Source organism: Chenopodium album, chromosome 15 (assembly GCF_948465745.1).
Source record: "Chenopodium album chromosome 15, dcCheAlbu1.1, whole genome shotgun sequence".
Classification (NCBI taxonomy): domain Eukaryota; kingdom Viridiplantae; phylum Streptophyta; class Magnoliopsida; order Caryophyllales; family Amaranthaceae; genus Chenopodium; species Chenopodium album.
Window position 1 is genome coordinate 15,873,418 of NC_137848.1, and position 11,302 is coordinate 15,884,719.

General features: G+C 31.6%; 1 protein-coding gene across 1 annotated transcript; it reads left to right on the top strand.

The window, feature by feature from the left end:
* The first annotated feature begins 7,034 nt into the window (after nt 1–7,034).
* On the top strand, nt 7,035–10,277 carry LOC145580904 (uncharacterized). The gene is made up of 3 exons (XM_081637987.1): nt 7,035–7,750; nt 7,793–7,980; nt 8,083–10,277. Exons 1-3 carry the CDS (start codon nt 7,035–7,037, stop codon nt 10,275–10,277), a joined length of 3,099 nt encoding a protein of 1,032 aa, XP_081494113.1.
* The last annotated feature ends 1,025 nt before the right edge of the window (nt 10,278–11,302 follow it).

Genomic DNA, 11,302 nt, shown 5'->3' on the forward strand with positions numbered 1-11,302 from the left:
ATTGATACCACCTCACAATGTTTAAACCAATTAAAGAAGTTGTTATCTAAGGACCTGTTCTCTTCAACTTATTTCAGATACTTATTACATATCCTTAATAAATTCAGATTATATCAGACCAGATCAAAACTTTTAATTATCATTTACTTATCGCAAATTCTATGCTACTCCTGGAGTATCGTGTGCATGGTACTCCAGGTTTATAAAATTTATGTTATTTTAATATGAACTTCTTGTTATTTTAATTTATATACATGTTATTTTAAATAAGTATATGTTATTTTATATTTGCATGTTGTTTTTTTTTTCAACATTGATCCTTTTGCTGTACTCTGGGTTTATTAAATTTATGTTATTTTGATGTGAACCTCTTATTATTTCAATTTATATATGTGTTATTTTTTAAATAATTACATGTTATTTTAATAAATGCATGTGTTTTTTTATGCATGATGTTGAAGTACATAAGTGAATAACATATTATTTTAGCAAAATAACACAAGGTTTTAAGCAAAATAACATAAGACTTAGACAAAATAACTCAAGTATATTGGGTATGGAGTAGCGTGATCCAGGAGTATATAATACTAACTCTTACTTATCGTTAAATATCGTTAATTGCATATTAAAAATTTTTATAAAAATTACATATTTAAAAGTTCATGATGAGATGAATCTAACAAGATCCATTTTAATAATGTTTTTCTTTATAGATTAATATTAAATTGCGGTCAAACTCTAGTCAAATTGTTAAATCAGACCAAATCAGACCTTAAAAAATTCAGACCAGATTTACTTATTTCAGGTGAAGAGAACAACTCCTAATAAGTGGATACAATTTTGACTTTTTTTTTTTTTATTTTTTATTTTTTTTTATTGTTGAGTTGAATAGTTTTTTACAAGGTAAGATAAGAAATAAATCATTAGAAGATCGTCAATCTTAGCACGAGAAATTCACATATGTCAGTGCAAAGATTAGAAATTGATCAACTAATACGAACTATCAGTCTTTTAGCATACTACCATTTGCTACAATGAGCATATCTGATCAACTGTCATTTGCCTCCTAATGATGAAAACTTCAATTGTCGAAAAGGGATGGGTGTTTATGATGTACTCGCATCTTCCCATAAGCGTTTATACGTTTTTAACTTGCTATATGACACGACTTGAAATAACATGATGAAAACAATGTCAACCGGACTTAATTCTACCTCTCCAAACTATAGCTCTTGGATTAACTCATACTGTAAACTATACATTTATTTATTATCCAAAACCAAAACATTTTACTGGTGATTTGATAATTTTTTACCAGGTCTATTTGCACATAATATAATGATGCTTTTGACATTTATAGCCACCTTTTATTTTTTATTTTTTTCTTTTATGATAAACAGTGTAAATTTTGGGTAAGGCATAATGCCGACACTGTATATTAGAAGGTGCACTGACCTAAAGATTGGGTAATCATGCAAAATTCGATAGTAAAATATCAAAATAACCCAATTAAGTTTGTTTTATTTTTCCTTTTATTTTTTCCAATCGGACTGTCATTATATGGACCACCTTGCTCAGTTTATATAACTACTTTCAAATGTATTGTCACCACCAATCACCATTGAACAAATAGTCGTTAAAATTGTAGAATCAATGGCTAACTTGTAAATACTTAATTTTATTTGTTGTTAACTTTTTAATTTTTGATGCACCACAATTGTGATTTTTTATATCCATCATTTATACCGGATATACTTCCTCTGTTTTTTTTATTTGACACTTTTCTATTATCACGCTTATCAACGCATATTTTTAACGATTAATATTTCTAATTATCAACATTATAAAATTATAAAAAGTTGATATTAATAAAATATACATTGAAACGATTCAAACAAGATTCCACATGAATATGTTTTATCGTATCTATAAACTATTAAAGCGAGTCAAAGTATATTGTGTGAATAGTGTAAAAGTCAAACAATGTCAAATAAAAAAAACGGAGGAAGCTAAGTACAACATTTGGTTTAGAATATTAATTAACATATGCCCTTATATTGTTAATTGGTTGTCCTCATTAGAAAATCTATCAAAGAATTATTAAAGGTGATCAAAGGACGGGCCAAGCCGAATCAATGAAAAACAAAACGATTAGTCAAGTCGGGGTCAAGGCAAGTTTCAAACCGAAAATGCTTGCCCAAAACCCATAATATTTGCACAAGCCTTGCAGGTTGCGGGCTGAAAATTTCTGCCCAAAATTAGATCGAGTTTGACATGGATGATCAGGTCTAAGAATTACCAATATAACATTAAACATTTATTAAAATATCGTATGATATGTATCATGAAATATGTTGGTCGGTAAATTTATACATATATGATAAGGAATGCCTACGTATTAAGGATAAAAAGGGAGGGTAAAGGAATCTCTACTCCTGAATATGGAGATGATAGGACTCGTACTTATATTTTATATAGCCTCAAAATAATAAAGTGAGTTGTTGAGTTTCTCACCTTCTCCATCAAACATATCAGTAGACAAATAGATATATACTCAAATAGCAACTATTATTAGTAGACAAATAGAATAATGGTAGGTACAGATCATATAGAAAGGGTATTATTAGGGGGTATGGCGTACCTTAGCACATACTTCATTAATTAGATTATATGATCAACAAATTAGTTTTTGAATACACTTGCACATGTCTCATAGTTTTATTACTCTCTTAATAATATACGAAGTATATTTAAACACTTTTATACGTAATACGTACTAGTAAGTAATTACTACTCCGTATCTTGTGGTGGATATTTTTTTTTTTTTGACAAAGCGTTCTTATTTCTTATGCTTTGTAGCTATATTCACCTAGGCAACAATATCATTAGCCGTTCATCAACTCGTTCTCATCCTCTAGGCATGACTTTTTATTCTATTCCCTTTATAAATTACACTAGGTTAGACGAATGTTAAATAATTATATATGATAATATAAAAATATAACACATCAATTCATCATATATTAAAGCGCAATATAAATTTTTAAGAAAATATTTAAATATGTAATTGTTATAATGTATAAGTTGATATTTTAGGAAGTTTACGACTCCGTATACATTTTATATGAAGTATAAAGAACATAATTTTTCAGGTACAAACCTTATTTTAGAGATTGTAAAGTCAATCAGACAACAAATTATGTTATTATGTTGGATATCACATAGATATTCATAAGGAGATATAACGAGTATCAACCCTTCTAACCCTTCTATAGATAGGAAACTTTCATATAACTACAGATAAATAAGGATATAAGGTGGTTCATCTTGAAGAGGATTCATCAAATTGTAAGATTTTTGTAAGAGAAAAAATAATTTTGTGAATCCTTTTTTTTTTTTTTTTTTGAAAAAAAAAAAGGCTTAGTCACTTGGTCAAAAAGTAGGTACAGCATGGGTTAGATTGCTTAAAGAGTGAAAGTTGCTCTGAAAATTTTTCAACATTCAGGCATCATTAATCATTATGTCACTATTAAATCACTCTTACTTAGCTTTCTTTTCCTGCTTCTATAATTGCTACTGCAATTATTTAATTAATTTTCTCTCATACTTGTAGTATTAATTATAGTATTAGTACAAATGTCCCACTTATTGGAGGATGCAGTTCAGCTACTAGGGGTAATTAACTGAAGGGTAAAACAAGATAACAAAAAAAATAAAAAATAAAAATGTAAATAAATACTCCAGTATGCAGTAATATCTTTTGTTTTGTTTTCTTGAAAATATTTAGTTATTGCAGTCTTATCATGAGTTCTCTTTCACATAAAAGCTGCTTTAATATGATGAAATCTGAATTGTCTCAAATGTTTGAAAGAGTGTTGAATACCATAAGTTAATGTAAAAATTTATGTTACTCCGTAAGTTATGGAGGCATTAGTACTTCCTCTCTGTTAAGTTCTCACATTTTAAATTAAGATATTATTTGAATAAATTACGTTGATTTTATTTTGATTTTTGCGTAAGGAAAACAAAGCTAGGCCTTGTTATGCTCTATTATGTCTGCTCTACTCTGCTCTGTTGAAATTTGCTTTGTTTTGCTCTCCTCTGCTGAAATTTGCACTGCTCTGCTGAAATCTGCTATGCTTTGCTAACCTCTACTCTACTATGTTCTACCTAAAAGCTCAAGAGAACAGGGCCCTAATTAGTTTATGTGGTTATTTTAGATTCCTCTTAATAAATAATTTTTAAATGTAAACTTTAAATTTTCTTAGTTATTAACTAGTGGTATTGAAGTTTAAAATTATACATTGACAAACGTGCTTAAAAAAATACGCGTGTCAACTACAATTTAATTGAGGAAACACATCAAATTAGTTGACTAGTTGCCTGCATATTAGACTATAAGGTTATATTTAGCTACTCACAAATCATATTTCAACTTTAGGCCATTCGCTTTAAATAATTCCAACTTTAGATTTTTTGTAAATTATCTGAGCTATGGGTTCATCTGCTTTCGTTCACTACTACAATTGTTGCAAAATCCAACGATCTTAACAACAACGTGTCAACAATGCAAGGAACCGTTATATTAAGTAGCTTTAAAAATATACTATAATGTATGACAACTCTCCTTCTTGAACCATTGTTATAAGTTGATATCTTTAACAACGAATTATGAATCAGATAACATTTTATATTTAACCGGCGTTAAAGGAATAAAATTTTAATGACGGGCCTTTGGTAAACGTTATTGAAGGGCCTTAGTATCTTCTACTGTAGTAAAATTCCAATAAACTTTTTCTGCTTAAAAAATAATAATAAAAAATAAAATAAAATAAAACCAATAAACCCCCGAAATTTATCCCCAAAAAAGCATCAGCTTCTAGTCCCTCTATGACTATCCCACTCTCCCACAAAACCCACTCACAATAGAATTTGGCGGGCTGTGAAACTCTACTTCTCCGCTTCCACTTTCCATAAACGTGATGGAATTGCTACTATTCCACTCTCGTTGGTTCTGTAATGGTCATATATATAAGGGAAAAAAAAATCAAATCTCACTTTTCTCTTTCCTCATTCTGGTTTGCAAGACATCTTTCGGTACGGTATTCTATCAATTCATCTTGATTTCTTAGGGTTCGTTGCTTGAATTAAACTGATTTGGGTCTAATTTGATGTAATTAGGGAGGCTGAGGTTACGATTTGTAGAGTACATATCAGACAACTTATTTGCGGAATTCGATAAGTAATTCATCTACTCCGTATTACTAATTCTTAGCTTTCTTGATGTTTAATTTGTTTAATTTAAATTGCATGTGGCTTCATTGGCAAGAATCTGGGTAAATTAATTCATGAAATTAGATGTATGGTTGAAATTAGATGTATGGTGAATCAATTTTGGTCAGTTTACCATGATTAAGAGGACATGTATACATTATAGCTAACACACAATTAATTTAATTTGTATTATCTTTGGTATCTAGCTAATTCAAATTTGTTTCTTTCCCCATATTGATATTCTGTTTGTTGGATTGGTATGTTGGTTACTTTCCAATTATAAAAAGAAAATACAATTCCATATTGATTTATTGGGACGATGTTGGCAACGGGTGGGATTTAGTGAATTTTTTTGATTGGAGCTTGTATTATTTTACTTGGCTATGAATAATTACACAATTTCATGTGCATTTAGAATGATATATATTTCGTATTAAGAGTAATAATTGCTTCTAGTTGGTAAACATAGTTTAACAACTACAATGTAAGGTTATATTATAGTTTTTTTTTGCTTCTGAATGAGGTAAAAGTACTTGACATCCATAATTAGACTTGTAGGCCTAATACACAATAACACTAGAACTTCGTATGTATTACATATCAACAAGAAAGACCCATTTATAAAATAGTGCTATCATGCTTATGAAAATGCAAAAAAGTACTCTTCCAAACTTCTAGCTATCTCAAGATGACCAACCTCTTTAATAGATTTAATCACTATGCCAATAAATTGAGTTTCACTCACATATTTTTTGTTGTAAGAAACACAAAACTAGTAAAGGGATTCAAATTACTCCATCAAATTTACGCCCACTCTCGAATATATATCATGCAGTATTACTTTGTTCATATAATCTATATAATTCATTTGTAAGATAAATTAAAAGACTACAAAAAAAAAAGCTCATTTATCATTTCCTTTTGTATCATTCAAAAGAGGTAATTGGGTTTCTTTTGAAAATCAAGCTTAGACTTAAATTATTGGAAAGTTGCATTTAAGGGTGGGGCTCCAAAGCAAAAGTCTGTTGTTACTTCAGAATTAATAAAAAAAAATATCTTGCAAATCAATTACTTATTTTATACACTACTCTAATTGGATATGAAAACATGGATCATGCTCCATATATAATTCATCTTATATATCAGCCTTTGTACTTTCACTCCTCTCATTCTTGCTTAAAAGCTTAACTTCTGTAAGTATCTCTTTCAAACACGGCTATATGAACATCAATAATTTTTTTTATTATTTTTTTAGGCAAAATAATCATTTCAATACAAAGATGCTAAAGTCACTAAGCCTTTAAATTTAATAGCCAAAAAATAAATGATGAAAGATATTAGGAATAGATATATTTTAGTTGGTTGTCATGTAAAAGCAAAATTTGAATTGAACAGAATAAATCACCAAATGCATTAGTTTAAGTTAAAATTATCATAGTCAAATATATGAAGTCAGTACAAAGTTAGAGTCGTAGACACATTCAGAAACAAAGACTACTTTTATTACAATTGTATTACAAGAAATCTGATGAGGCATGCCATGTGGTAGCAGCAGCTTATGTGGCAGCTAATGTGGCAGCGTGACTAATTCTGAAAACAAAAAAAAATTGATAAAAGTATTAAATTAATAGTGTTTGATAATAATGAAAGAATATTGGACAAAATCAAATTAATCAAAATTTTGTTTAGATTGATTAAAATTTATTAACTCTTCAATAATACTGACCGTTATGAAAATTTCCTCTTCGTGATTAGTCATAATGGATCGAAAATGGATGTCAAAAGATCGTACCGGAGGAGAATATGAGAAAGGAATGGAGGAGTTCATTGCTTTTGCGATTAAACATTCTAAACATCCGAATAGAATAATATGTCCATGTGTTGAATGTTGCTTTCAAACCCGACTTAGTGCTGAAGAACTAAGAGATCATTTGACCATTTATGGAATAGATGAAAACTACACGAATTGGGTTCGACATGTAGAGGTTGGAGATGTTTCTCTTGATTGGGGTGGTGCTCACAATGAGCCAAATGAAGACAACACCTGGGAAGGAGGAGATCACTTAGAGGAGTTGACGCGTGTGATTGAGGAAGAATTACAAGATTGCCCAGAAATGCTTGATAACATAACTAATGATGCAAAAACACCCTTATATCCCGGTTGTACAAAACACACAAGATTGTCAACTATCTTAAAATTGTACAACATGAAAGCTGGCAACGGGTGGAGTGATAAAAGCTTCACAACGTTACTTGAATTTTTAAAAGATGTGTTGCCTGAGGACAATACAATTCCGAGTAGTTCATATGAGGCCCAAAAGATGTTGCGTTCAATGGGCATGAGCTATGAGAGGATACACACATGTCCTAATGATTGCATTTTATATCGAAAGGAGTACGCATCTTTAACAAAGTGTCCTGAGTGCAACGTGTCTCGATACAAGAAGAAAGATAAGGTTCCTGCCAAAGTGTTATTGTACTTTCCCATTGTACCATGATTTCGACGTTTGTTTAGTAGTCCAAAAGATGCAAAGAACCTGACTTGGCATGCAAATGGGAGGATTAAGGATGATGGTATGCTTAGACACCCTGCCGATTCTCCGCAATGGATCAAAATTGATAAAGAATTTCCTGAATTTGCTCGTGAAGATAGAAATCTTCGTCTTGCACTCGCCACCAATGGCATGAACCCATTTGGCTGTCAAAGTAGCTCATATAGTGTATGGCCTGTTATTCTGGTTATATATAACTTATCCCCATAGTTGTGCATGAAAAGAAAACATATGATGCTATCTATGTTAATCTCAGGGCCAAAACAACCCGGGAATGACATAGATGTTTATCTTACGCCCCTTATTGAAGACTTGAAGATGTTGTGGGACACAAGTGTTGAAGTGTTTGATGCATCTCATAACGAGAATTTTAATTTAAGGGCTATGCTTTTTGGGACAATAAATGATTTTCCTGCGTATGGAAATCTCTCTGGATATAGTAACAAAGGATTTAAGGCATGTCCTATATGTGATGATGGTATGTGTGACATGTATTTAAATCACAGTAACAAAGTTATTTATCCTGGTTATCGTCAATTTCTGCCATCAGACCATCACTATCGTAGACTAAAAAAAGCTTTCAATGGTAAGACAGAAGAGGGTAAAGCACCTAAGCCACTAACTGGTGATCAAGTTTTTGAAAAGGTAAAAGGGTTGGAAGTCAAATTTGGAAAACAAAATGCAGATCTTCTTCCCAGCACTGGTTATAAGAAGAAGTCAATATTTTTTGACCTTCCATATTGGAGCTCTTTGTATGTGCGACATTTTCTTGATGTCATGCACATTGAAAAAAATGTGTGTGATAGTCTTATTGGAACTTTGCTTAATGTTCGTGGAAAGACCAAAGATGGTAAAAAGTCAAGATTGGATCTCGTTGACTTAGGCATTAGAGAAGAACTAAAACCTCAGACTAAGAATAGGCGTACATATTTACCTCCAGCCTGTCATACGTTATCAAAGAAAGAGAAGGTTGCTTTTTGTGAATTCTTAAGGGGAGTTAAAGTTCTAGAGGGTTATTCTTCAAATATTAGTAGTCTTGTGTCTATGAAAGACATAAAACTAATAGGTTTAAAGTCTCATGATTGTCATATTCTACTAGAGCATATCTTGCCAGTTGCTTTGAGGTCTATTTTACCAGAACGTGTTCGACGAGCCATCACAAGACTTTGCTTTTTTTTTTTTCCTGAAATATGTCGCAAAGTTATCGACCCTCAAAAACTAACCAATTTGCAAAAAGAACTTGTTGTCACTTTGTGTGAGCTTGAGATGTTTTTTCCACCATCTTTTTTTGATATTATGGTTCATCTAACTGTTCATTTAGTTAGAGAAACACAATTGTGTGGGCCGGCATATTTGAGATGGATGTACCCAATTGAGCGCTTTATGAAGATCTTAAAAGGGTATGTGATGAATCAAAGTCGTCCAGAAGGTTGCATGGTTCAACGATCCCTAGCTGAAGAAGTTGTTGATTTTTATAGTGAATATCTCTTTAATGTTGACCCAATTGGTCTACCAAAGTCGCGACGCATCACATCAACGGGTAAGGGAATTGTGGGAAATGTAGTGATATCCATATCTCGTGATGAATGGCATCAAGCACACCTTTATGTTCTTCACAACAGCTCTGAAGTTGAGCCTTATGTAGATGAACACATGGCTTTCTTAAGGGAGTTGAATCCTACTAGAAACCAAGCATGGTTAGCTTCTGAACACAATCAAACTTTTGTTAATTGGCTACAAACAAAGGTTGCTGAAGATTTGAACAGGAGACCAGATTCTGTTTCCAAAAGGCTAAAAGCTTTGTTTCGAGGTCCCCGTATGGAAGTCATATCTTATTCTGCATATCAGATAAATGGATTTACTTTCTATACAAAGGAACGAGATAATCAAAGTACTATGCAAAACAGTGGTGTGGCTCTTGAGGTTGAGGCTATGCATATTTCTAGAGCAAAAGATAAAAATCCTTTTTTTGCTAGCACGTCATATTATGGGTTTATTGTGAGCATGTGGGAGTTAGATTACAATATGTTTAGGTTACCCGTCTTCAAATGTATGTGGGTTGAGAATAAAGGCATCCAAATTGATAATATGAAGTTCACCCAAGTTGATTTCCGAAGGGCTAGCTATACTAAGGAGCCATTTATATTAGCATCTCAAGCAAGACAAATTTTCTTTGTTACTGACCCAAAGGATAAGAATTGGAGCATTGTATTATCAACAAATAGAAAAAATGCTAGTATTGACCAAGTTGAAGATGATATGGGAAATGAATTTGAAGAGCACCCATTCCCTGAATCATTACAATCATTTGATGATGATACTGACGAAGATGATATGTATAACCGAGATGATCATTCTAAAGGGATATGGATTAGACCTAGTAAGAGACGTCGAGGTGGGCCATTAAAGAAGAATTGGATGAAACCCCTTCGAAAGAAGCGCAAGATCTAAAATGATGGAATAGACAACGAGTAGTTGAAAACTTTAATTTTTTGCTAGATTTTTTCAATAGTACAATGATACATTAGAGTTTTAGTTACATTTGCACATTTGTGAAGCTGATGAATTAACTAATGTTATGGATTTAAAATTTAGTGTGATACTATGTTTTTTATTTCCATATATTTGCTTCCTTTATGGACACCAGTAACCTATTCTGTATTTTTTTTATTACCTATTATCATCAGGTTTCTCCTTTCTGAATTTACTAGTGTGTGTGTGTGTTTTAATCTGTAGTGCCTTTATGGTCTTTTAGTTTAGGTATATTTAGTTTTTGTTACAACTGATGAATTATACAGCTTTGGCAAGTATATGTTTATAATCTTTAATTTTCTCAGCAATGCATTATTCATTGTATGTATCCACCTATTAGTAGCTACTACTAAATGTTACAGTATTCTGTTGCATTATTCGTAGTCTCCTCTCACTGCTATTTTTCCACTTAAATTTTATAGGTAATGGGATCCAGTCAGCAGGATGCTGATGGTACAAATGCTTCTTTTAAAATAAATAGACCAACAACAACTAAGCGAGGTGCAACACGCATGAAGAAGGTTGTTCGAGCCAGGAATAGAAAAATGGTTTTTCCAGTACAGTGGAACTCAAAAGGCCAACCTATTGGAAATAATAGTGTGATCATGTCAAGTTATTTGGGAGCCACAACACGAAGCACAATTCCTATCAATTATGAAGATTGGGATTGAGTTCCTTATGCTTTGAAAAATGCAATTTGGGAAGATGTCTCGGTAATAATGTTCTCTTATATTATGATTTTGCAGTATTAATCAGTTCTTTACTTTTTATTTAAATTAGTTTGATTTAGTGATTTTTGTTTTTTTTTTCTTTTATGATAGAAAACATTTAACATTCCAGAACAAAAGAAAAAATGGATCATTTCTAAAGCAGCAGACAAGATGAGGTATTTTAGGTGCTTTTTAACAAGAAATTGGCTCTACGATAACCATGGGAATGTACGT